Source organism: Populus euphratica, unplaced genomic scaffold (assembly GCF_000495115.2).
Source record: "Populus euphratica unplaced genomic scaffold, PopEup_1.0 scaffold459.1, whole genome shotgun sequence".
NCBI classification, from domain to species: Eukaryota; Viridiplantae; Streptophyta; class Magnoliopsida; order Malpighiales; family Salicaceae; genus Populus; species Populus euphratica.
Genome location: NW_011500344.1, coordinates 109,717 through 137,535, shown reverse-complemented (window position 1 = coordinate 137,535; position 27,819 = coordinate 109,717). Strand labels below are relative to the sequence as shown.

The 27,819-nt window shown below is 31.3% G+C and overlaps 2 protein-coding genes and 1 long non-coding RNA gene across 4 annotated transcripts; 2 read left to right on the top strand and 1 right to left on the bottom strand.

Annotated features, from left to right (window-relative positions):
• Positions 1-517: 517 nt before the first annotated feature.
• Positions 518-1,114, bottom strand: LOC105113872 (uncharacterized). The gene is made up of 2 exons (XR_840037.1): positions 987-1,114; positions 518-891 (listed from the first exon to the last, which is right to left on the bottom strand). It is a non-coding gene; the product is annotated as an uncharacterized LOC105113872 (long non-coding RNA).
• LOC105113873 (uncharacterized) lies at positions 645-1,632 on the top strand. 2 transcript variants are annotated; one of them, XM_011010222.1, is made up of 4 exons: positions 645-872; positions 962-1,031; positions 1,108-1,276; positions 1,488-1,632. In XM_011010222.1, exons 1-4 carry the CDS (start codon positions 657-659, stop codon positions 1,504-1,506), a joined length of 474 nt encoding a protein of 157 aa, XP_011008524.1. In that variant the 5' UTR covers positions 645-656; the 3' UTR covers positions 1,507-1,632. The 2 variants fall into 2 exon arrangements, with proteins under 2 accessions (XP_011008524.1, XP_011008523.1); XM_011010221.1 differs by having other exon boundaries at positions 1,332-1,632.
• Positions 1,633-8,081: 6,449 nt separating this feature from the next.
• On the top strand, positions 8,082-18,520 carry LOC105113871 (nicotinate phosphoribosyltransferase-like). The gene is made up of 15 exons (XM_011010220.1): positions 8,082-8,590; positions 9,351-9,498; positions 9,683-9,802; positions 9,902-10,036; positions 10,121-10,182; positions 11,387-11,462; positions 11,844-11,945; positions 12,822-12,938; positions 14,244-14,302; positions 15,270-15,444; positions 16,555-16,689; positions 16,767-16,865; positions 17,337-17,445; positions 18,046-18,158; positions 18,244-18,520. The coding sequence occupies exons 1-15, from the start codon at positions 8,439-8,441 to the stop codon at positions 18,319-18,321; spliced, it is 1,680 nt and encodes a 559-aa protein (XP_011008522.1). The 5' UTR covers positions 8,082-8,438; the 3' UTR covers positions 18,322-18,520.
• The last annotated feature ends 9,299 nt before the right edge of the window (positions 18,521-27,819 follow it).

The following is a 27,819-nucleotide window of genomic DNA, read 5'->3' as shown; positions in this document are numbered from 1 at the left end:
TTTTTTTTTTTTTTTTGGGGGGGGGGGGGTGAAGGTTGAGAGATAATTAGAACCACAAAGAATGAATTATTTAGCGATTATGCATTATTTAGTACTTATTTTTTCTAGATGATTTCATTATGGCCTGTCATTTAATGCTGAGAGCAAGCCAATCGATCTCTTTATTTGTTCGTTAAGGTGAGTTTCCACAGAAAACGCCCCGGTTTTCGTTCTCATTATCAATTCCTTTAAGTAAGTTGCATTGACTGTTGTTTGGAAAAATCAAAACATTCCATGTAAATGTTACTTTCATAGTTTCATGAGCTAATATTCTGTGTTACGTAATTTAATGTTCCTCCAAAAGCATCATTTGCAGTCAAATAAACGCGTGTCTCTGCTCTGTATGAATTGCTTTCCTGATGTAATTTGATTAGTCCTTGGATTTGATCCCCCGGCAGGAACTATTTTTTTTCTTGGTCTTCTCCATTAAATCCTAAGTCTAGTAGGGTGATGACATTTTAGAAAGAAAATGAAAAGGTGAAGGTGAAACTGAGTTTATTTCTGATTTGCCTCGATGATGTTTCATGTTCCAGATGCTATCAATGAGAAATGGAACAAGTTTGCATCCAATGTTTTTACCTGGTGTACTGCAGCCATCACAACTCTCTCAGGTGAGAATGGGATTCGATGAAGAAATTGGATCTAAGCATATGAATATGACAACCTCTGTTCCTATGGATGGAGAAGCTCGGCTACAGACCATGCTTACTCTTCCAGACCATTGCACTTCTTCAAACCAGGCATCAAATCCAATACATTCTGAAACCTCATCTGGTTTCCAATCAACTATCCAGGCTCATTTCAGCCCCTTTCCACTTCATGTCTCTTCTGAGGTAACTTTGAAAATGATCCCTATGGTAGCAAATGCATATGTAGATGCAGCAATCCTAATCAAGCTATCTTAAATGCACACAATTTGAAGGAAACTTGGAGGAAAGACATTTTACCAGGCCAGCAATTGAATGCATGTCATGCTGAAAGGAGTCCATCAGGTGGGTATGCTGTGCCTGTGACCCCCCCTCCTCCATACAGTTAAAAGTGGCCTGACATTTCTGTGTTCTCTAAAAGAATTTGAGTTGGCAGCCGCAGTTACAACATCACTTCCCTTTGGGATACAAGCATGTGACTTGAAGGACAGTTTCTCTCTAGAAGCTTGCGTGATAGGAAGAGACCAGAATGAAGGCGTGTGCTTGGAGAATATGGAGCACAATCTTCTACTTTCTCAAGATTTGAATAGGTTTCATAAATTCATTTTCATTTAGCTGTTGTATTCATGTCTTAATTTGACTTGGCACTCGAACAGGAAGAGGCGCGGGCAATCATGAAATAGAGATAGAAAAACTAGATATTTGAAACATGTCAGGCTGATTTTACTGTCTAACTGTTGGGATTTGGCGTAGCTAGATTGCCTTGAGCAATATTTTATGTTTGTTTATGTTATCGTGAAGGGCCTCCACCAGAAGATAGGCATCCTAGACGTGCTTTTAGCTGCAACTAAACAGAGAACTTGGTAGCATTTTGCTTTAGCTGGTATATTAATGAAAACGATGATGAGGATTTGTGAAATATATATTGACTAATGTTTTTGCTTAATCTCCTTCATGTTCTCATATTTTATTTTTCATTAAGAAAAGAAGACTTAGAAATAATAACAGAGAAAGATTGTATTATATTTCATGTTTTTTTTGTATTACATTCCCTCACATATATATACAAGAAGTGCATTGATTGCAAGAATAATTCTAGCTACATCCCTGATATTTCTCCTAAGAATAATGCTGGAATCAACTTATTTAAGAAGAATCATGATAAAAAAAGAAGAAGGATCATATCAGATCCTATAGATATATCTGCCAATACCCCCCCTCAAGCTGGATCAAGAAGATTGATTGATCCTAGCTTGGAAAGTAACAATTAAAATTGGGCAGAGGGCAAGGCTTTGGTGAATAAATCTGCAAGTTGATCCTAGCTCCTAGTATATTGAGTGACAATCATTTGCGATTGAACTTGCTCCCTAACATAATGACAATCGACTTCGATGTGTTTGGTTCGTTCATGAAATACTGGATTGGAAGCAATATGAATTGCGGCTTGATTATCGCAGCAAAGGGACATAGGTTGAGGGTGAAAGAAACCTAAATCAGTTAACAATGCTTTCAGCCATATAAGTTCAGATGCAGTGGAAGCCATGACGCGATATTCAGCTTCAGCGCTGGAACGAGCAACGACTAATTGTTTTTACTTTTCCATGAAACTAGATTTCCTCCAACAAAGATACAATACCTCGTAGTAGATTTGCGATCAAGAATATTTCCTGCCCAATCTGCGTCAGTGTAACCGAGTATCTGTGTGTGACCATGGTTTTGCATAAGAATTCCACGTCCAATAGTGCCCTTAAGATATCGAAGGATCCGTTTGACGATCATCATATGGGCTACAGTAGGTGAGTGCATGAATTGACTGACAATACTAACCGAATGACTTAGATCAGGCCATGTAATGGTAAGATAGATAAGCTTGCCCACTAATTTTTGATAAAGTTGAGGTTGATCAAAAGAGTCCCCATCCAAAGTTAGCTGAAGTTTGCTATCCAGAGGTGTTTTTGCAGGTTTGCAATCAAGCATATCAGCTTCATGCAACAAGTCCAGCACATATTTGCATTGATTAAAAAACAATCCTTTGTGAGAAGTAGCCATCTCTATGCCAAGAAAATATCTAAGAACACCAAGGTCTTTAATAACAAATCGCTGATGAAGAATACTCTTAAGAGTGGTAATAGCTGCATGATTATTACCGGTAACAATAAGATCATCAACATAAATTAAAACCACCAACCTTTCATTAGGCTTAATACGAACAAATAGTGAGTGGTCAGCATTGCTTCTAGTGAACCCAAGTTCAGTAAGTATAGTGCTCAACTTAGCATACCAAGCATGGGGAGATTGTTTCAAGCCATAGATAGATTTATGCAATTTGCAGACCAGTTGTGGATCATTACTCCGAGGATGGCCGGGTGGTAACTTCATGTACACTTCTTCTTGGAGATCGCCGTGTAAAAAAACATTCTTGATGTCCATTTAAGATAAAAACTAGCCATGATTTATAGCAACTGAGAGCAGAGTGCGAATGGTGTTCATTTTTGCAACTGGCGCAAAAGTTTCCTTGTAGTCTATGCCATATGTTTGAGTGAAGCCTTGAGCGACCAATCTTGCTTTATGTTTTTCAATGGAACCATCTGTTTTGAATTTGATCTTGTATACCCAACGACTTCCAACAACCTTTTTATTCTTTGGAAGTGATACAATACTCCAAGTGTGTTTGGCATCAAAAGCTTGAAGCTCCTCATGCATAGCCTTTCGCCAAACTGTTTGATGACAGGCTTCATTAAAACTGCATGGTTCTGTTGCTTTGGCGATAATGCTGAGATAAGCTCCATAAGATGAAGACAATCTATGATATGCTAGAGCATTGGTTACAGGATGCTTCACTATATACGTCACATAATCATGAAGCCTGGATGATGGTCTACGGTTACAAGTAGGATTACGCTTGAAGGAGGAACGAAGGTGCTCCTAATGTTCAATTTGCAGATCAACCTCGTCTGTTATGGCCAAAATAGGATCAGTATGGATGTCCATTCTTGCATTACAGTAAGACTGTTCTGGGCAATATGCCTTAACTACTGGAGTAGGCAATGGAAATAAAGCTGATGAAGACTCCCCCTGATTGGCGATCTCACTGGAAGAGGAATAATAAGATATGTGTTCATCAAACCGAACATCCCTGGTAACAACAAGCTTATGAGTTGTGTGATTGTAACACTTATATCCCTTTTGTGTTGGAGAATAGCCCAAGAACATACATTTGACTGTCTGTGATCCAATTTGTCATGCTGAGAGGATGGAATGTACACATAACAAGAACAACCAAAGACTTTAAGATGCAATAGAGATGGCTTCTTCCCTGTCAATAACTCAGCTAGATAATTAAATGTTAGATTTTTACTAGGCAATCTGTTTATAAGGTAAGCAGTTGTGAGTACCCCTTGAGACCAAAACATTTTGGGAATATGCATTTGAAACATCAGTGATCTTGTTTTCTCTAGTAAGTCTCGGTTCTTTCACTCTGCTATCCCGTTTTGTTGTGGAGTATGGACAAAACTAGTTTGGTGAATAATTCTATGCATGCTCAAATATTGTATCATGATATTAGACATATATTCAGAGCCATTATCTGATTGTAGAATTTTGATTTTGGATGAGAATTGAGTATGAACCAAATGATGGAAATCTTGAAATACAGTGACAATTTCACTTTTTGCTTTTAACAAATATAGCCAAGTAAAACGAGAGAAATCATCAACAAATGTAACAAAGTATTTATAACCATCAAAAGACTCAATGACAAGTCCCCAAATATCCGAATGAACTACATCAAATAGTTTAACTGAATAAGATGTGGAAGAAGGAAATGGTAAACGAGTAGATTTTGACAAAGCGTAAACATCACAGTTTATTGATTTGCTATTCAAATTTGGAAACAGTTTTGCCAAAATAGGCTCTGAAGGATGTGCCAAACGCTGATGCCATAACTGTGGCTCTGAAGCTAAACAGCGAGTAACTTGAAAATTCTTGGGTATGCAAAGATCTTTAGAAAAGTAATAGAGACCTTGAAAGAAGAATCCTTCACCAATCATCTTCTTGGTGACTAGATCCTGAAATAAAACATTATAAGGAGAGAAAACAACATGACAATTTAATGATGTTGTAATTCTTCCAACAGAGAGTAGTTTAAATGGGAAGGAGGGAACATACAAGGCTGGAGATGCAATTGTTTGAGAGAGTAATTTAATTTTCCCTTCCCCAAAAACTGGTACATATTTACCATTGGCAACGGATATTTGAGATGGTGGAGAAAAATTGTTAAAGTCAAGCAATTGATTGTATTTGTTGGTTATGTGATCAGTGGCACCTGAATCTATGATCCAAAAATCATGCAAATTACTTACAATAAGAGCATAAGAAAAGGCATTCAAAATACCTGGTACATCCAGAGCTGGGATATTTTTATTTGCAGCTAGAAATCCTACAAACTGACCAATCAGTGCTGATGAATCTTTGTTCTCCTCTAAATCACTCCACTCTGTTTTGCACGCTGCTTTGTATGAAGATAAGATGCAAATTCGTTGATGAGGTCGACTGGACTAGAAGTGAATGTTGGCAATCCATTTGCAGACTGGTTGGTCACAGAGTTCACAGAGTTGGCTTTATACCTTGATGGTTGAAAAGGCTTATGTCCTCCCTTGCTATTTTTTAAAAACTTTGGTTTTAGTTCAGGATGAAGATCCCAACATCGTTCAACTGAGTGTCTAAGATTGTTGCAGTGGTTACATTTCAATCATATCTTCTACTCTTATACCTTTTCTCTTCATAACGTCTTTGATGGGATACAAAAGCTCGGGCTTTAGAGAAATCTGCTTCCAACAGAGAGTAGTTTAAATGGGAAGAAGGGAACATCTATGGTGTAAGTTCATAACCTTTCTTCTAGTTTCCTCCCCTTGAATAGTCGCGCACACATGTGCGAAGGATGGTAATTCAGAGTTCATGAGTATACAGCTACGAAGATCTTCATAGTCATGAGATAAATTAGCTAAAAGTTGGAAGATTTTATCTTCTTCAGCTTGTTTCAGTAAGGTTGCAGCATTTATGGTGTAAGGTCGATAGATTGCCAATTCATTCCACATTTTTTTCATATTTCCAAGGTATTGGACAAATGATTTTCCTTCTTGGTGTAAACATGAAATATCTTTCTTAAGCTGAAACACACCGACAACATTATTCTAATTTCCATACATCTCTTTGACTGCATCCCATAAATCTGCAGCAGATTCAGAATAACTAAAGATTTTAGTGATGTGTGGTTCCATAATGTTGAGTAGCCTTGACTTGACCATTTGATCGTTAGCAAACCATGATTTATATTGGGGAGAGTTGACATGATCTTCCACCAATCGCTAATGACACAGCCCTTGATCAAGGAAGATGATTGAACTCATTTAATTGAACAGAACACAGACGTTGATTTGAATTCATATTAGGAAGATTCAAATCAGAATACAAATGTTGGTTGAATGAAGAAGGAGCAATAGAACTTTCCATATTCTCCATTCTACGGGAAGCCATCTAAACAATTATTATATGAGACTGGGAAGTATGAACCAACTCTAATACCATGAAGAAAAGAAGACTTAGAAAGAATATCAGAGAAAGATTGTATTGTATTTCATGTTTTTTTGTATTACATTCCATCACATATATATACAAGAAGTGCATTGATTACAAGAATAATTCTAGATACATCTTTGATATTTCTCCTAAGAATAATGTTGGAATCAACTCATAAATGGAAGAAGAATCAGGACAAAAAAGGAAGAAGGATCATGTCAGATCCTATAGATATATCTGCCAATATTTCAACTATATTTGTGAGAGTGCACGTAATCCTTCATCTTGAACCTGGAACAAAGTTCCATGGAACAGCTTGATTACCCTTTCTGCCTCGAACATCGACTGTTTCTTGATGTATTGATTCTTTTACGTCTTTAAAACCTTGCGTGCTAAAATAAAGACGAACGAGCAGCTCTGCCAAGCCAACGCAGCATGAAGGGGTCAGGGTCTGGCAAATTTAGTGGCTCCCGAAATGAAAGCAAACCGCAGCCTCAGATAATAGAAAGTGAGCCAAAGATAATTCAGCAAAATTGGTGAAAGCGAAAGGCAGTACAGTACTATTCATCAGAGAAGAAAATGAAAAATTAACAGCAAGTTAATTAAATAAAAAAGGTGCGGCTATTAGGACAGGCGAGGCACTTGCATCTTTACAAGCCCACAGTGCTAGTCATCTTGTTTAGATTGGGGCTGCCTAACTATATTTTGTATCCGATTTTAAGAGTATTTTTTAAAAAAATTAAAATTTTTACTTAAAATTATATATTTTTATATTATTAAATTATTTTAATATGGTGATATTAAAAATAATTTTTAAAAGGAACTCAATTTGTCTTTCTTGCCATATTTGAAAGGAATAACCACGTCCAATGAAATCTTCTTGAGAAAAGGAACCTATTGACATAAAATTGTTTTTTTAATGGTCGAATCATGGCCTATTAATAATTTTATTGTTTTTTAATTGGTTTTTTTTTTTAAATTTAAAAATAAAAAAATAAATAAAATAAATTTTTAAATAAAAATAAAAATAAAGATATCAAAAACTTTTAAGATTGATCATGTATTTTCTCATGTTTTAGATTATGATTCTTTTATTTTTAATTATGTTTTTCTACAACAATTTAAAATGTTATCTCTTGAAATTAGATAAAAAATATTCAAATAAAAAAACAAAAAAATATAGGCTGAAATTTTTTTAAAAAAAGAGAAGATGAAAATGTACCTTTTTTTAGTGGATTATATAATATATAATATAATTTAACTAAATATCAAGGCAAAAAGATAAATAATTTAGAGTTTCAAAACTTTTAATTCCTTTATTTTTATTAAAAAATGAATAAAAATAGTCTAATTAGCTATTTTTATCGCATTCAGTATATATATATTAATGACATAGTTTGATGAAAAAAATAAATTAACTTAGAGGTGATTTAATTAAAGATAATATTTTTTTTTTCATGTTTCTAGATTTTTTTTTTTAAATTATTTTTATTTTAAAAATATTAAAATAATTTTTAAATATTTTTATTAATTTTATTATTAGAAAAAAATATAAACCAACATTATTTTAATTAAAAAACGTTTTTACACATTACCAAACACATAGTACATTTTTAGATAATGTTTTCGTGTTTTAAAATATTTTTACGTTTAAAATTATTTTGATGTAAATTTTTTTAAAATTAAAAAAATATTATTTTAATATATTTTTAAAAAATAATATTTTAAATTTTAATTATTATTATAATCTCTTATTATTGTTATTATTACAGTAGTATCTTTAGATCGAAAAATAGAGGAAAAAGGCCAGGTGGTTTCGGTTTCCAAGAATTATCGAACAAAAAGAGGACAAGTACATCGTGTTAAACACTTATCTTTTCCACAGCTGCTGTCCTTGTCTTTTTCATTTTCCCGTTAAAACAACATTCCAGTTCCACAAGGCGCAGCCGCCCCCACCGCCACCACTACCACCACCACCCTATTATTATAACGGTCTCTCTCTCTCTCTCTCTCTCTCTCGACAGTCAGTTTTCACTTCACATACGCCTCTTCTTTTCTTCTCTCTCACGTACGGTCTTTCTCTTTCTCCCTCTACACGCACAATATTTGTATATATGCATCACTGAACATAAAAGCAGCAGAGCCTTAGAAAGAAAGAAAGAAAGACAGACAGAGATGGATCAGCAGGTGAAAGCGAATGGGAATTGTTCGGGCGGCGTTGTGGAGGGACCGACGAACCCGATGGTAACACCCCTTTTGACGGACCTTTATCAGTTCACAATGGCTTATGCTTATTGGAAAGCCAATAAACATCAAGAGCGAGCTGTGTAAGTGCTTTGCTTTTGTTCTTCTTTTCTTTTCCTTTCCATAGATTCTCTTTTAGTTAGTTATTTATTATTTGGTGGTTGAGGGAATTGGAGTTTTAGCTGTTTTTTTCCTTAATCCTACTCAATTAATATTCCATCGGTTAGTTAATGATATTGTATTAAATTTGACTGAAGAATTAATTTGCCTGATTACTTTCGAGTTTTCAACTGGAGTTTTGCTTTAAACTTGAAATTCTTTCGCTTTTTTTAATAAAAAGAAAAATTCCTAAGATAATTTAATTTCTTTGGGGTTTTTCATTTGAATTTGGAAGTCTTTGTCAAGTTTCCATTTTTAATGGATAAATAAATAAATAAGTAATTAGAATTTGACACCTTGTAATTAGTTGGAAGAAGATATCATGCTAAGGGCGGCCATTCTTTTTTAAAATTCAAGGATATCCTAGAATGTGACTTTAGATTATTGAAGTATAAGAAGCTAATTATCTCATAATTCATCGACCTGAATTTAACCTCGAAACGAAAAAATTAAGGCAGTAAGGAAGGCCGTGGTCAAATACTAGTAAGTCTTCCTAAAAGCCCTTTCAAGGTGTTTATGTCAGTCTTATAGCTTGCCGGGTCTTTATTTTATCTTTATCTTTGAGCTTCTTTTTATGCAGATCCCCTTGTGGGTACGCAGTCGTTTCCATATTGCGAAGCTAATACTTATGGTTGAATGTACTGATCAAGGAGCTTGTTAATCTTTGTGCTATGCGGTTCTCAGGTTCGATCTATATTTTCGGAAGAATCCATTTGGTGGCGAATATACAGTCTTTGCTGGTTTAGAAGAATGCATTAGGTTAATTGCGAATTTCAAGTTTACCGAGGATGAAATCTCTTTCATCCGTGAAAGTCTTCCTGGTTCATGTGAGGTAAACGAGGCTGACCAGTAACAATCTTCAACTCAGTCCAAAATAATTTATAAATTTATTCTGTAGAGTAAAAATTGGAAAAGTTCAGGCATGTGATGAGAGCACTTCTCTCTTTCTAGAATTCGTGTTTCATGGGAACTCTCTTTTAATTCTGAAGAGAAGAACTAAATATAGGATCTGGCAGGATGGTTTCTTCGATTATCTTAGAGGATTGGACTGCTCAGAAGTTGAAGTGTATTCCATTGCAGAGGGTTCAGTTGTCTTCCCCAAGGTACCCTTGCTAAGAATAGAAGGACCAATTGCTGTGAGTACCATCAAACTGTTTTTTCCTCTATTTTCTTGTTCATGGTTTACCTGCACCATTTTCTCTCAAGTTGATCTTAATCATTTAATGATGTTGTAGGTGGCGCAATTGCTGGAAACCCCATTAGTGAATCTTATCAATTTTGCATCTTTAGTGGCAACAAATGCAGCTAGGCATCGATTTGTTGCTGGAAAATCAAAAATTCTTCTTGAGTTCGGGCTTCGACGGGCTCAGGTTGCTGACTGTATTTTGATTCCTTTTTATGTTTTAAAGCTGGCTTGAGTTATCTTTATGAGAAAGCTTATTGTTTATGCATAGGGACCTGATGGTGGGATATCAGCATCAAAATATTGCTACCTTGGAGGATTTGATGCAACAAGGTAATTCTAAACATTTACGTTGCTGCATTTTTGTATCATGCAGTGGTTCATCTCTCTTATGGATGGATCCTATGCCTTCTAATCATACAATGATTCATTTTAAGCATTATCTTTCCATGTTAAGTGCCACTTTAATATTTCTTGAATCCAAATATAATCTTTCACTCTGGTTGTTAGGAGGGGGAGGGATTGGAGAGAAGGGATGGAGTGTATATATTATTTGGCAATAAGGATAAGAATCGAAAGAATCTTTCCTCACTTATAATTTCCAACCCTTACAATTTAGGTGGATTGGCTCCTATCCTTCTATTTGATTATAATTTTCAATGCTTTCAATTTGAATGGATTGACTCTTATCCTTCGCCTCTGTTAGCCAAACTACTAGAGGGATGGTAAACCATCCTTTCTCCTCTCTTCCCTGTCCTTCTCCCAATCCATCCTTCTTGACAACAGACTCTTAAAGTATGGAGTAGTAGCCAGTAGATAACACAGCTATGATGATCAACTACAAAAATTTTTTTAGTGTACAATTCAATTTCAGCATATGAGTTTCTTCAAAATCAGTTAACATGTGCTTTGGCTAAGGTGATTCAAGGTTGGTTTGGGTGGACATAGCTCAATGGTTCTAATTATGCCTTTAGGAAATGGATGAAAAACCAAGACAGGGAGCTTCTTCAAAGATGAGAAAAATATCTTGATTTACTCAGTGCATGGTTTACGAAATCATTGTCTCTCATTGTGCCTTCAGGGAAAGGAACACAACTGAGACAAGGAGCTTCTTCACAGCTGAGAAAAATACCTTGGTTTACTTGGTACATGAATTTGATAGCAAAAAAAATTTCTGCTTCCTTTCAAACTGGTTAAAGTGAGGTCTAAACTGCCCTTGTTCCTAAAATAGGGTAGGAATAGCATTCTGGTGCTGGAAAAGTTATGTTTCTGAATTTGAGTCAGTGAGATATGGCCGGAGGTATTTTAATGCATTCATTTTTACTCCATGCATGGCCCCATAACTGATTTGTCAGCAACAAATTTCTTAGAAGCCAATAGGCCTTTGTAATTAGCAACCAAATGATAATTTGGGTTTCTTTTATGCAACATGGATAAATAAAATTGCATGCAAAAATCACATTTCTTTCCATGATACTATGGCTGTTTTTCGACATCTTAATTGATATTTGCCTACTTCTGCCTTTTGTTTTGGCAGCAATGTTGCAGCTGGACGGTTATTTGGGATACCTCTGCGTGGAACACATTCCCATGCATTTGTCAGCTCATATATGGTTGTAAATTAATCTCAAAGAGCATTATAAGACATCCATTTTTATCTTTACAAAGTGAATTTCAGTGCAATTGAGATTATGTGCGTTTCATCATATATGCTTCATAGTTGCATTTCAATTAACAATTTTTTTTTTTTTTATATGCATGTGCTTAGAATTATATTGTGGTCATTTTGTGCAGTCTTGAATGTTAATTCTTAAGATAAATTTTCTCCTTTGACACCACTCTTTCTCTCTCAAATAATAGGCCTGTTTCTTTTTCTGCGGTATTTCACATGCTTGTGCCAATGTTTATACATGTATGCAATGTGCGTTAAATGATATTATTTCCTTGCTTTAGGTTTAGCCAATCTTTCATCTAAATTATCCAGTTGTTTGCAGAGCCCTGATGAGATCGTAGACAAGTCGCTTCGAAGTGCTGATGGATCAAGAAGTTGTGAGGACCTTGTCAGTTTAGCTCAGACATGGTTAAGTAAAATCCAGGTCTTCTTCAATGGCCCGCTGCATTCATTTTGATAATTCGTCAAAAGTTGTTCATCCAATGTTCTTCTTGAAAATGTTTGCCTAGATAGCACAAAATAAGTACTCTTTCATTTATTTTGCGATAACTAGTTGTGTGGCTTATGGATCCATCTTTTGTCAGTGTGGGTTAGAAATACAAGCAAAGTAAATATGGAAGTTTTTAATTTTTTGATCAAACTTCTATAGATGTGAGTTGTGTAATCTAGAATGATCAGTTAGCATACTTAAAAAAAAAATAGAAAAAGAAAAAAAGAAACAGATGAGAAAAAAGGGACCGAGGTCCAATTTTTTTCAAGTTCTAAAAGATGAAAAACTTCTTCTGTTATTTATGCTAGCAGTTATATTTGTGCATTTCATGTGAACTTATTTATGTTAAACAATCTTGATATTATCATAAAAGTGCACTCTCTTTCTCTCTCCACTTGTTATAACCTTGTTGAGGTTTCTAGGAGCACACGTGATTTTTTACTCTAAATTCAGATTGCGGAAAGATTTTTTTTGTTCTACATATAGTTTAGATTCCAGAAAGTGCATTTTGTTTTTGGGAATAGTGTTTTTGGAAAACAATGCTGATTACTTCTAAAGAAGTGCCAAGATTTTGTTTTTTGGGAACTCAATGGTTCATAGCAGATACTATCACACTGAGAAAATCTAGCACTGCAAGCCATTTTAATATCTAACATTGATAAATATATTTTCCTACTTCCTTGACAGCTAATTGGTATGAACAATGGCTTGATCCTATAATTCATTCTTCATTTGCTTATTATGCTCCCTTTCACTTTTTTTTTTCCTTTAAATTTTTGTACTTTGATTAATATGGTTCATGCTATGCAGTGGTCAAGTTCATTACGTGGTATTTTTGGTGAGACCAATCAAAGTGAGCTGGCAGCTTTCACCTCATATGCCTTGGCGTTCCCTATAAGCTTTTTAGCTCTTGTTGACACATATGACGTGAGTGTAGTTTTTTCTTCCAGGTTGCTATGTTTCATTTCCCTGGACTAAGCCTATCTTTCAATAACTGTTTCCTGGATAAACGTTTTTTCCTTTTCTTTTTTTTTTTTCCAATTTATTTATCTAGATTTGACATCTTGCTGGTTGATGTTGTGCTTTTCTTTAGATTCTCAATATTGAAGTTAAGATGGACATACAATCCTGGGTGATCAGGATAATCCCTCACAGAAAACCTGTGTACATGTTTAGCACGAAATATTGTTAAGAACAAGCCAAAGTCAACAATTGTTTGATCAAATTTCAGTAACCTCTTAAACTCTATTCAAATTTGCAGGCATTGTTTATGAAGTTCATCTTCTCAAAACACCTGTCATCCAGGCCACTCAATATCTTGAAAGTATAAAAAACCATGTTCTTTTGAATGAATTGAGACATTAAGGTTCCATTTACTTGTGAAAAAAGTTCTCTGGAATTTTTTTCTAAGAAACAGAAGACTAAAGAGAACATGTTATTAATTGGGAATGAAAATTGTTTTTTGAAAACATCTTTTCTAATTCTCCATTTTTCTAGAAAATTGGAAAACACCGAAATGGTTGTTTTCCAAATCCTTTTCCGAATTCTCCACTATTAAAATAAAGGTCGTGTTTGGTTCGCCTAATATTTATGGCCATTCCTTTACATATTTTCAACCTAAGCCAAACAAGGTCCTTGTTAAAAAAAAGGCCATTGTTTTCTATTTTGGAAAATTTGTATTTAGTTAACATGTTCCCTTAATTTTCCAAAATAGCAAACAATGTAGCCTAACCACAATGAATCTTTAGGCAAAATATCTGGAAAGTTTAATTATATGCTGTCTTTACTTTATGCTGCATCCTGCACTCTGTCTTGTTAATAAGCTAAGTTGTTATTTTACAAATCATATATCTAGTAATCTGTAAATGTGACAGAATCTGAATGTCAAGATGAAGGGAAATCTTATCAAGGTCTATAACCTCTGAAAATTTATTCCAATTCACCTCTGCTTTCTAATATGTATAACTCTTCTTCTCAAAATGCTGATGTTTATATTTTGCATCATCAAGCATGTGGCATTCTACAGAATAGACACTAAACTTTTCCATTATGAAATGGTGCAAGAACTCTTATAATGTTTCCGTGACCAGCAAAGGTTAATTATATGTTGCACTTTCTTTTTGCTGCAGTTTGAACTTTTGTCTTAAAATTTAAGTGGTGTGGTTGCTTTAATTAATTATCACTTTATAGCAGTTAAGATTGCTTTTTTAATCTGTTTGGTTTCTTTACCAGGTTATGAGGAGTGGAATCCCTAACTTTTGTGCAGTTGCTCTTGCACTTAATGATCTTGGGTAAGTCATAAGGTTTATGAGTGTATTGGAATTCTTACTAAGCAAAATTCCCTTTTCTTCTTCTATCATGGGTACTTAAACATACAGTTTTTTCTTTATTTTGTTCCTTAAATTTCTCATTCCATTCTTTTCATCATGTTTGGGTAATAGTATCTCTCTCAAAAGCTCAATGACAATATTAGGCAATTCAAATTATTAGGCTCTATTTGGCATTGCGGTCCAACCATGCTTTTGAAAACTTTTGAATTTTGTTTTAGCTTCAAATTTTTTTTTTTTTTTTTGTGTTTTTGGATTGTTTTGATGTGCTGATATCAAAAATAAATCTTTAAAAACAAAGAAACATGATTTTGATGTATTTCCAAGTAAAAAGTAATTTGAAAAACAATTTCTATCACACTTTCAAATAGGCCCGTAGCAGGCATAAATGGCAGCACATATTCTGAAACTGTGTCGCTGCCTCCACTTTGGTTCATGCTTTCAGTTTCACAAACCTATCTAACATTGAAATCACATGTCTTCACATCTAACAGATGGCTTCTGCCATCCTATTGATTTATACCAATGTCTTGGTATCTCCTCCTTTGGCCCTGTTTTCCCTTCAACTGGGGCTTCAACTGAATATTCCTGTGATTCAGGATTCAACCAGATATTTGCAATATACAGTTTAACGATTTGCTACGTTTTACAAGCTTCATGCAACATTTTCCAGAGGTCGATGCATCAGTTTCTCACAGCCATTTCCAATGATTCACCTCCAACAGCAATTTCTATCTTAAACCAAAGGCATTGATGAGAAAACTCCAGATATCATTCATCATTAATCATTAATCATTGTCACATTAGCTTGTGGTTCAATTGTCTAGTCTTTTATTTGCATAGCTTTCTGAAAATGTTTTATTGTTTCTCTATGGTGACCTTTTAATAGTACTCAATTTACACTGGTGATTTTAGATGGTTTACTTTGCAGATATAAAGCGGCAGGCATTAGATTAGATTCTGGTGATCTAGCATATTTGTCTTGTGAGGCCCGGAAGTTCTTTAGAGCCATTGAGAAAGAATTTGGAGTTCCTGGTTTTGGAAAGATGAGCATTACTGCTAGTAATGACCTCAATGAGGAAACTTTAGATGCTTTAAACAAACAGGTAATCATTCTGCAATAAAACTGCTCTGGTGCTCTGAGCAAATTACTTATGTTACCTGTTTTGGAGCTCAGTGAAGGGATTGGTTAGTCTATAGAGCATGTTTTAGAGTGGTTTCACATGAAAATTCTCTGGCATTGTGGGTTTGCTCCTGGCATGATCATACGCTGCTGAGCAACCAGGAAAATTTCAGACAAATATCTGGCATCTGAGCTGTCTTACTTAGCTGCATGCTATGTTAAGATGTCATAGCTGAATTCCACTAATTTTACTTCAAGCCTGGGGCAATTTATACATTTAACTGAGATAATTAAGTAACGGTTTACAGTTTTCAAATACAGAAAGGGCTCAAAATATTGTGTTTCAGTTTTTACACCATGAATTAGGATCTTTATTCATACAACTTCTCTTAATTACTAAAGATAAAAAAACTTAAAAAAGCCACATAATGTGTGTTTTAATAATCCGTCATCCAATGCCCTACATAATCTGTTCTGTTGTTATCTTCATGTGCCTTTCAACACTCCTTTGGCATCTGCTTCCATGCCTTTTCTCCACACGGGACATTCTTAACACAGAGATTAGGAATTTATGTATTTTATTATGTTGGAGAGTTATTTAGTTGAAAAATGTTTTGGTCAAACATTAAATGCCAAAATTGTTGCTGATCTGGTTTTCAAATGTTTTTACAGCAGCATGAATAAAATTTCCATTATTCAAAGCCTGTTTCTTTTTGTATTTTAAAAGCGCTTTTGAAAAAAATTAAAAATTTTAATTTTTTTTCTTTGTTTCAAATTAATATTTTTTTGGTATTTTCAAATCATTTTGATGTATTGATATTATAAATGATTTTTAAAAATAAAAAAAATATTTTGATGTATTTTCAAGCGAAAAACGCTTTGAAAAACAACTGCTACCATACTCCCAAACACCCTGGAAGCAACATATAGTTGTAAATTGCTCTTACTAAGAATTTATGTTGCTTATCCGTCGTAGCATGTTAAATCATGTATGTTTATGATGAAACTGTTTTAACAACAGAGAAGAAAAAGGCAGACCTGCATTTTGTTGGACCTCAATTTTTAATTGGAATAGCATTTTTTGGCTGCACAGGGTCATGAAGTTGATGCATATGGAATTGGAACCTATCTTGTAACTTGCTATGCTCAAGCTGCTTTGGGTTGTGTCTTCAAGCTTGTTGAAATAAACAATCAGCCTCGCATCAAACTTTCTGAAGATGTTTCAAAGGTTTGATCCAAGTCAAAGAAACTTCCGTTAATTTTTATTGAATCACTGATTTTTGTTCCCCTTCATTATTTTACTAGGTTTCTATACCATGCAAAAAACGGAGTTATAGATTGTATGGAAGAGAAGGCTATCCACTGGTGGACATAATGACGGGGGAAAATGAACCATCTCCAAAGGTAGTGCATTGAGTAATGGATTTATCATCAAAGTGCTCCATGTGCTCAAATCTTTGATTTACGCTAAGTACCACCACCATTGTTGTATATATTTGTTATTTATCAATATGTATTCTGAGAGTGCTGACATGATCTTTTTATCAAAGATTTTTTCCCTGAGCAAGCTGAGGGGTTGGTATTCCAAATCATTGTTGCTATTATTTCATATACAAAAATTAAATTGTGAGTGCAAATATTAGAATATAATGGACTTCAGAGTCTGGTGAGATCTCAGTTGTTGATTTTTACATTAGTTTTACTGGGTTGGTCATAAGAGTTCCTCATCAACATCAACGGTCACAAACTTTTGATGCCATGCACTTTTTGTCCCCTTTTTAACACGTGATTGAGCTGCTTGTCTGGATAGAGTTGACTCGTTATGGTGATTGGATGAAGGAAAAAACATAATTTCTTCCTTTTCTGAACTTTCAGGTGGGAGAACGGATACTATGTCGCCATCCTTTTAATGAATCCAAGAGAGCGTATGTGGTTCCACAGCAGGTTGAGGAGCTTCTGAAGTGTTACTGGCCTGGGAGCTCAGGTAGGGGTTTCTATGACCTAAACATATTTAGGGTCCATTTAGCCTAACGAATGAAAAAACAATTTTTTGACTTTGATTCATAATTCAAAAATTGTTTTTCATAAATAATTTATGATAAAAATAAGTTAAAATGACTTTAAGTTAGAATTATGTTTTGGTAAAATTGACCTAAAGCATTTTTTTTTATATAAAAAAAAAAACAGAGGTAGTATAAGTTAGAATTTGTAACAAGTATTTTTAAATCTGGACTCAATTTTACTACAAACATTTTTAATTTAAAGCCAAAAGTTGTTTCTAACAAACATATCCATGACTTTTCTACAAGTCAGAAGTTAAAAAAATAACTTAAATCAAGTGGTAATTTAGCACGTGAGATCATTATTGAATAAGTTGTTTTGGGGATTTGCATCTTTACAAAGGCTAGCACATGTAGGACATGATTATTTCTAAACATGCAATGATTTAGTTTGTGGTTAAGATGAAATTTCAGGACTCAGCATTGTATCAAACCCAAGTTTAACATTGTTTGTCCACATACTATACCAACAGGCTCAGCTTACTTCATCCATGCAGCTTCCAATGATTTTTTGATTCTCGCAGATAAACCGAGAGAAGATTTACCACCTCTGCAGGACATTAGAGATCGCTGTATCAAGCAGCTTGAGAGAATGCGTCCTGATCACATGAGGCGGCTGAACCCAACACCGTACAAGGTGATGTTTCTGTCTGTTGTGAATATTTTCTTCTGTAATTCTGTATGGCTGCAACCATGGGAATGTTAACTTGAAAGCTTTGCAGGTGAGTGTAAGCGCAAAATTGTATGATTTCATCCATTTTCTATGGCTCAATGAGGCACCTGTCGGGGAGTTGCAGTGAGGATTGGTAACAAGATTTGGTGCATGGAACTTTGTACAAAAATGCTGGTCAAGTTATGATTCCAGTAGAGTTGGAGGAGACTCAATGAGCACTCAACACATAGATGATTCACTTTCCATTAAGAAGCACCTTGGATTTAATAAACCATTTTGTTTCCCCATTTATTTATAAAATAATTGATTGTTTTCCTTTTGTCTAACCAGTGTGTTCTTTCAATTTACCAACTTACCATTACTTTATATTTCGAGTCAAAATGCAATTATAAGCATTAGAAAGACATTTAAATTTAGGTTGAAAATGGAGATTTTGTTTTTAATTTGTCTTGTATTACATTTTAAGCTACGGCTATCTTAGGATGGACAAGGTCTTTCAATTTTAAGGGTTCGAAACTTTGGACATAATCTTATGTTTATGGTTAAAGACCAAGAATTTGGTTCTATGCTTTTTAGGGTAAATTTGGTTTTGTTATTGTTAAAACATTAATGACAAAAAAAGAAGACTAACAATAAGTGTGTAAATGAAGAAAAAGAAATTCCTAATCTTTTAACTTATCAAATCATATCACATGGAAATTTTTAATAATGTTTCTATTTAAATGTTTTTATTTAACTGTTTTATAATAAAAATAAATATTTATCAAAATGATAGAGAAAAAAATTAATCTTTTCATAAAACTATTTTTTTTTATTGATACGAGTTTTTGTTTTGATAAAAATAAATGAATTTTTTTTAACACATAATTTTTGTTGAATAAAATTAACAACAATCAAGAATATATGGTCATAAAAACAATAATAATTTGAATTAAAAAGCAAAAGAATATATTTTTAATCAAAATCTTAATTTTGTTGTTCATTTAATTCTTTTTTATTTTGATGAAAACATGATTTTTTTTTTTGAGAAGCGTTGATGTTTATGTAAAAAGATATTATAATCATGAAATCAATTTTTAATTAAAATATTAAAAAAATAATAAATCAATCATTTTTATATACCTTATATGAAAAAAATAAGAGCAATAAATTTGAGAAAATTATATTAAAACTCTTATTCAATATTAACAAGGAAATTAATTTAAAAATTAAAAATATCAAGATAATACATGATTTTTCATAAAACAATCACTATTATCATAATAAATAGCCCCAATAATCTTATATCTAGTGAGGTCAATAACTCAAATCTAAGATTTTTATTGTTTCTTTAAAAACATTACAATTACATGAACATAATTTTTTTCATGTTAGAAAAAAATTTGGTTAGACTTGCATTGTAGCATAAGCTAGAAATCTAGATTTACTCAAGTTATTTTTCGGGTTTTTTAATTGAATAGTTTTTTTTACCTTTAATCTTTGGTTAATTAAAATTAGGTTTAATAATTTATTTTAATTTGCGTTTCATAAAGTTATCACAATTTTATACTCTACTTCATAAGTTTTACAAGTTAACTATAATTAACTTAAATCAACCAAATGTGTAGCCATCTCAATATTTTAAAAATATTTCTTCTAGTACGTGTGGGATTTTTGACTTCATGATATCTTTATATTTTTCTTAAGATTGTAAAAAAAATGATCTGACCTAAAACACAATACGAACCAAGGATCTGGTCATTTCTAAAGAAGATAATTATCTAATAAAAAAGAAATTAATGTAATACATGTTTATGCATTTAACAAATTTACCCATTAGATCACCATAATATCATCATCTTTATTTCTCTCTATTGCAAAGTACATCTCTTTTTCTCTCTTTATTACTACAAATATTTTTTTCCAATTTGCAATAGATTATCTTCTTTCTACATGAGGTTTATTTATTTATTTTTTTTGATACTTGAAAATACCTAAAAGCTAAGTTTATTTAAAAGCTAAGTTTAGATTCTCTTGGTAAGACTTAAACTTATATAAAGTCCTCAATAATTTAGTCTAGCAGGGTTGGGCTAAGGAAAAGTAGATGGACTTGATCTAGACGCCATCCAAACTTAGCCTTACCTAGCCATAAAAAAACTAGAAGGTAAAACATGTTTTAACTTAAACCTAAATATAATGCAAACCTTATTTTATTTTCTAGTAGACATCAATTGTTCTCTTGTTGTACTTTATCTTTTGATTCTTAATATAAAAATATTAATAAATTTTTGTTATTTAAGATTTCTTTTAATGAAAAGCTTTTTTTTAAAAAAAATAATTTCAACTTTTAATTTTAAGGGTTCAAAACTTTGGACATAATCTTATGTTTATGGCTAAAGACTAAGTCTTGGTTCTTTACTTCTTTGGTAAATTTGATTTTGTTATTGTTAAAACTTGAATGACGAAAACATAAGACTAACTATTAGTGTGTAAATGAAGAAGAAAAAGAAATTCCTAATCTTTTAACTCATCCAATCATATCACACGGTAACTTCTTAAATGTTTTTATTTAATTGTTCTATAATAAAAATAAATATTTATCAAAATAATAGAGAAAAAAAGTATTCTTTTCATGAAAGCTATTTTTTTTTTTTATTAATGCGAGTCTTTGTTTTGATAAAAATAAATGAGTTTTTCTTTACTAACAACATAGTTTCATTGAATAAAATTAACAACAATCAAGAATATATGGTCATAAAAACAATAATAATTTGAATTAAAAAGCAAAAGAATATATTTTTAATCAAAAACTTAATTTTTTTGTTCATTTAATTCTTTTTTTATTTCGATGAAAACATGATTTTTTTTAATGAGAAGTGTTGATGTTTATGTAAAAATATATTATAATCTTGAAATCAATTTTTAATTAAAACATTAAAAAAATAATAAATCAATCATTTTTATATACCTTATATGAAAAAAATAAGAGCAATAAATTTGAGAAAATTATATTAAAACTCTCATTCAATATTAACGAGAAAATTAATTTAAAAATTAAAAATGTCAAGATAATACATGATTTTTCATAAAACAATCACTATTATCATAATAAGTAGCCCCAATAATCTTATATCTAGTGAGTTCAATAACTTAGATCTAAAATTTTTATTGTTTCTTTAAAAACATTACAATTACATGAACATCATTTTTTTATGTTAGAAAAAAATTTGGTTAGACTTGCATTGTAGCATAACCTAGAAATCTAGATTTTCTCAAGTTATTTTTTGGGTTTTTTAATTGAATAGTTTTTTTTTACCTTTAATCTTTAGTTAATTAAAATTAGGTTTAATAATTTATTTTAATTTGTGTTTCATAAGGTTATCACAATTTTATACTCTACTTCACAAGTTTTGCAAGTTAACTATGATTGACTTAAATCAATCAAATATGTAGCCATCTTAATATTTTAAAAATATTTTGTCTAATACGAGTGAGATTTTTAACTTCATGATGTCTTTATATTTTTTTTAAGATTGAAAAAAAAGATGATCTGACCTAAGACACAATGCAGGCTAATCTTTTAGTCATTTCTAAAAAAGACAATTATCTAATAAAAGATAAATTAATGTAATCTATGTTTGTGTATTTAACAAACTTACCCATTAGGTCACCACAATATCATCATCTTTATTTCTCTTTTTTGCAAAGTACATCCCTCTCTTTCTCTCTACTACTATGGATATTTTTTTTTCAATTTGCAATAAATTATCTTTTTTCTACATGATTTTTGATCTTTTTATTTTTATTTATTCTTTTCAGTTCTTGAAAAATACCTAAATGCCTAGTTTAGATTATCTTGATAAGACCTAAGCTTATATAAAATCTTGAATAATCTAGTTGGATTAGGAAAAGTAGATGGACTTAACCTAGACACCATCCAAACTTGGCCTTACCTAGCCCATAAAAAAATTCTAAGGTCAATCATGTTCTAACTTAAGCCCAAACATAATCCAAACCTTATTTTATTTTTTAGTAGACATTAATTGTTCTTGTTGTACTTTATTTTTGGTTCCTTGTATAAAAATGCTAACAAAGGTTTGTTATTCAAGATATCCTTCAATAAAAAGCTTTTTCTTAAAAAATAATTTTAACTCTTATTACTATAGTAATTTTTAAAGTTTCAAAGAGTTAAGTTTTTGAAATACTTCCTTCTCTTATTATTGGTCATTCTAAATATATTAAACTAGATCTCACTACTATTGAGAGAAATCCTTTACCATTTATTACTACTAAATTTATTTCTAAAACTAGTTTTTTTAAGCCTTTAATAATGGAATCTCGTAGGGTACATGCCTTTCATGTTGAAGGTGAATATTAAAAAGTTGTTTTTGATAAGGTAAAATCTATATTAAGAATGTATCTAATTTAGAAAAGAGTAGCATTAAAGAAAAATAAAGAAGGAATAAAGATTTCAATAACACATAAGCCTCACAACCAATTGATGTCTTGAGTGATCTTGTCCTTCCATTTCCATGACATGAGGTTATCCTAGAGGGTAACTATATTAAGAATAACCCAAAAGTTTAGCTTATGTCATTGATCAATCCTATTATATTAATTTAGTAAACTAGTCTTTAAGGCTAAAGTTCCCTCTTCTACCATAACACTAGAATACCACTACACCATTGCTCCTGCATCTCCTGGTAAAGGATAAGAGGTTCTCTTGGTAAAGGATAAGAGGTCATGGTGCATCTATTGATTTATCCAAGTTAGCATACAAGTTCCTAGTATTATTTCAAGAAGCTTTTAATTTTTATTAGTGTTCACATATAACTTTTTCTTTATATCATGGAATTGTAAACGATATGCTCTCTTAAATATCTACTCATTCACTAATACATGTCTAATATTTTAAGATATAGTATGAAAAGACAATCAACCAAGAGAGTTTTTGTTAGCCAGTATGAAAAAAGGATATTATTATTCTTTCCCTTAAAGATAATGTTTTAAGCAATAACATTTATAATAGTTACTTGAAGCAGTTTTTAAATGACTCTCTTTTCTAATACTTTAAAAGATTTGTTGGATCATAATACAAGGTAAGTCTTAGTACAATAATAAAAAGATATTAATCTCCTTATTAATACTAAAAAACTACAATAACATATTATAGGATGTCTATGAATCTTTTAAAACCCAAAAAGAATCTTAGAAAATTGAATATTGAGATGTTTAGAAGACCAACCAATCTTTTAAAGATGCATATTTAAAAGTTGAGTTTCAAGAAATTCAGATGGTTTGTATAAAAGATGAATTGACTATGGATGAAAGGAGCTTGTTAAGGCTAAACCTAATGTAAACCTTAAAGATATTGAAGTGATGAGTTATGCAAATAAAGGTATGTCTATCTAAAAATCAATAAATATCATATCATATCTTCTAAAGTAAACAATAAAGACCTTTAAGATGGTAAACTTTGAATGAAATTGTTAGTGTTCACTCATCTTGGAAGTCTAATAGAACTAGGATGAATTCCAAACTAAATATGATTATCTACTTAGATTTTATAAAATATAAATTTAATTTATTCTTTGCATTATTTAAACAACAATATTATTTTAATATTGATTGATCATAGAATAGTATAAATTCATGCTATAATTACATAACCACCAATTCAAACTAAATTATATACTAAAATGCAGTTAAGTATCCATGAGGTATGATCAACCTAAACTTAAAGTGATTTATGAACTCAAGTTTTCTAGTAAGGGTAACATTTCTTTAAATATCAATCATTGATAGATTAATAGTGTAATTGCTTATTCTAGTTTTCTAGATGATAGACATATTTTTCAGAACATTAAAAATAACATATGGACCATCTTAGCTAGGAACCACTTGTATTATTTCAAATTCTTTTGGCTAATTAGAAGTATGACTTTCCATATTAGATCATTATATGAGAAATATTTTGATCGAACATGTTTGTTATATTTCCTTTAAACCTTTTATTTCATATGCTAGCAAATGATCTTATTTATAATGTCTCACTTTATCCAGGTTCTATAATTCAACTAACATGGATGATTGATAGTTTAAAATATTCATGTTATATTATGCAACTATTTTGAGTGATTATAACTTGAGCTCTATTGGTAACATGATATTAGAACCATACATTAATGTAAATAGTGAGGTTCCTAAGATAGTTTTTTGTAAAGTCTCACATATCCATTTACTTCTAACAAAGTATTATGCTAAGAATTAAGATTGTCCTAACTAATTTTTGAATATCAAGGATCATAGTTTTATTGATCAATTTTGTTCTCTCAATAAGTTGGACATATTAGGTAGAGTGGATTATTTTCAATCCATACTCTTATAATAATTACTTCACATGTTTTCTAGTAAATATTGAGACCTTTGGTTACTAATTATAGTTTCTAGGAGTCTAATCCATGAATAATCTATTTCTTATTGATTTTGACCATTATTTTCATATTAATTAATCTATAAGGAATAACTTCAAACTACTTGATAAAGTAATCTATGACAACTATAATATAATTATATCCTCTTAATAATAGAGGATGTATCTTACCAATTATATCCAATGCCCAATTCTTAAGTGACTATGGTTTGACCATTGCATTGAGTTCATTAAAATGTATATTTTGGATTGAACCAAACTGTTAACACTTTTGACATGTTTTTGAATAACTAATGCAATCTTTAGTTATGTCTAACCAATAAAATCCATAATTTATAACAATCCAACTCATCTTATTGTAAGATTTGTGACCTCTATAAAACCATTCATAAATCTCAAATATGATAAAAAAAAGTTTTCATTTAGTCTTAAACATCTAGGAGAAACTCCAATTATATGCCTTTTGTATAATACATCTTTAAAGAGTATATAATATCAACTTTTATTTTTAAAAGATCTTAAAATTTTCTTTGAAGGATCTAAAAAAACAATTTGATTTCAACCTTATAATCCATCGTTAATGAATAGCACTAGTGTCGTTAAGACCTTTTGTTTGTATTTGATAAAATTTTAGTAGTAATGTTATTGTTATTATTATTTTATGCATTTTCAGCCATAGAATTCATATTGCTTTGTTTTTCATGACATTTCTATTAGATATCAGTTATGATTAATGAATTAATGATTTTGATAGGGATAATGCCATGATTATTAAAGATCATTTTGTATACTGATCCATATTGAGCCATATCATTATCTTTTATATGATTTTCTCTCATTGAAAAGAAAAAAGATTAGATCTTAGTAAAATTTATGGGAACAATATGGTATGAATTTAGAGTTGGGTGTTCACACTTATATTCATAAAATAAATGGTTAATAATAAGTAATGAATCCCTAATTAATATGAATAATTGTGCTTCTAACTTTATGAGTATTTCTAGATCTATAATTAAGGCCTCAAATGTAGTGTGATTGTTTATGCAAGAAAAATCAAGCAAAAATAATAAGGTCACATTATGATCTATTGAGGATATAATGACCACCACTTCACCAGCTTTGTTCTTATAGTTAGATCCATCAAATCATGATTTTTATGGAATAGGTTTTGCATGATCATATTGGTATCCTATTCTAATTTATGGTTGATGTTGATGCATGGATGATCGATTAAGAAATCAACCAAGACTTGGTCTTTTTTTTTTGGCTTTTATGACATATAATATAGAATAAATTCAAATAATATTAATATCAATTTTCCAATACAATCTTTAAAAAAGGTTTTGACAACATATATTTAATTAAATTTATTTTATAGATTACATAAACATTAATAAATAACATATACTAATATAATTTTACTTAAGCAAAATACAAAGACTGACATAATTTCTTAGTTTACATATATATTTCTTTAATCTTTTTGGGTACATGACTATGATAACACAACTTGTTTGTATATACAATCATTTTCTTATGCCAACATATTGTTAATTGATCATTTAATGGCTTTCAAAGTCTTGGTGGGTCAATACTAGAGATTTGGCTAGACAAACTTTTATATCTAGGTAACTTGTTGCTTTTCAATTCATTGAAACTCATCAGAACTCTTTCTTTTTAGTAGCTTAATAACAAGTCTAATATTCCTTATCGTATATGAAAAAAAACCTTTTTAGAAAATTAATCCTCCCATTAAGGCTTTGTAATTCCCTTTTATTTCAAAAAGGTTATACTTCCATGATTGCTCGTGCTTTATTCTTTTCCATCTTTATGCCTTGTTGATGAACTGAGAATCCCCAAAAAATTACTTATTTGTACTCTAAAGACATATTTTAAAGGGTTTATTTTGAAGTTATGTATTCTTATTTGTTCAAACGAAACATAGAGGTCATTTAGGTAGGTGAACTTTGCTTTATCATAATATCATCAACAAAAACCTTCATATTATGATTGGTCATATATTGGAATATTTTTTATTTCCTTTATTATTTTTTCTGTAATATAACTCCAACTCTTCAAAAATGAACATACACACCTTAATACAAAAAGTAACTAACGCATGACTAAATAAAAATTATTAACTAAACTTTCACCTCATTATTTGTGTTGTTAAAATGCCTAATCAATGAAAATCAATGTTGTTTCATGTGTGCAAAACTTTCACCTCATTATTTACGTTGTTAAAATACTCAATCAATGAAAATCAATGATGTTTCATACGAGCAACACTTTCACCTCATTATTTGAGTTGTTAAAATGCTTAATCAATGTTTAACATTCTTCGATTTTAAGCTTTCCATGCATGCATAATATATCTTCTCCTTGTATGCAACTGGATTTTGACCTAATTTGTTTAATTACCATAAAGAGAAGGATTCTGATTAAAAGATGTTGAATTGATTTAGATATGATGTTTCATTGTATAATAAAAGTGAAATTGTATTAGATATTTATTGGCATGTTGTAATTCATTATACTTATATTTGTTGTATAATTTTGGACATGTGTTCATTATTTCAATAATTGCACCTTTTTTTGTGGTTGTGGATTTAAAGTGAGCAATTGTTAGATTGAATATGCTTAGTGTTGTTGTTATATGTTTTTGTTGGTAAGGGGATTGTAAAAAAAGACAAAAAAGTTCCTTAACTGCCGACAGACAAAACGACTGACTTGTCATTTTTGTCAGGAAGTTATAGAAGGTTTTGAGTATTCTGACAAAATTGGTGATGGACTAGTCCATAAAAAAAAATTAAGGCTCTTATTTCCAACATAAGAGGTGACATGCCATTTTTTTTAGAAAGTTACAAAAGGTTTTAGGTATTTCGATGGACTAGTCCATTAAAAATTAAGGCTTTCATTTTTGATAAACTCTATGATGAAATAAAAAATATTAAAAAAATTGTATCGATGTTTATGATGTATTAATTCTATTGATGGAATTGCCGATGAAAATTTTGTTAGTGATGTTAAAATCAATCAAAACTTGACAACTCATCCTCTCTTCTATTTCTTCTTTGACACGATGAAAAGATTGATGTCTTCTCCCAAGTGCAGGAGTGTCGAAGTAATAAATAACCTGGCAAGACCGGGGTCGAACCACAGGGAGGTTAATTGTACAAATTATAAACAACAATTATAAAACAACAATAACAA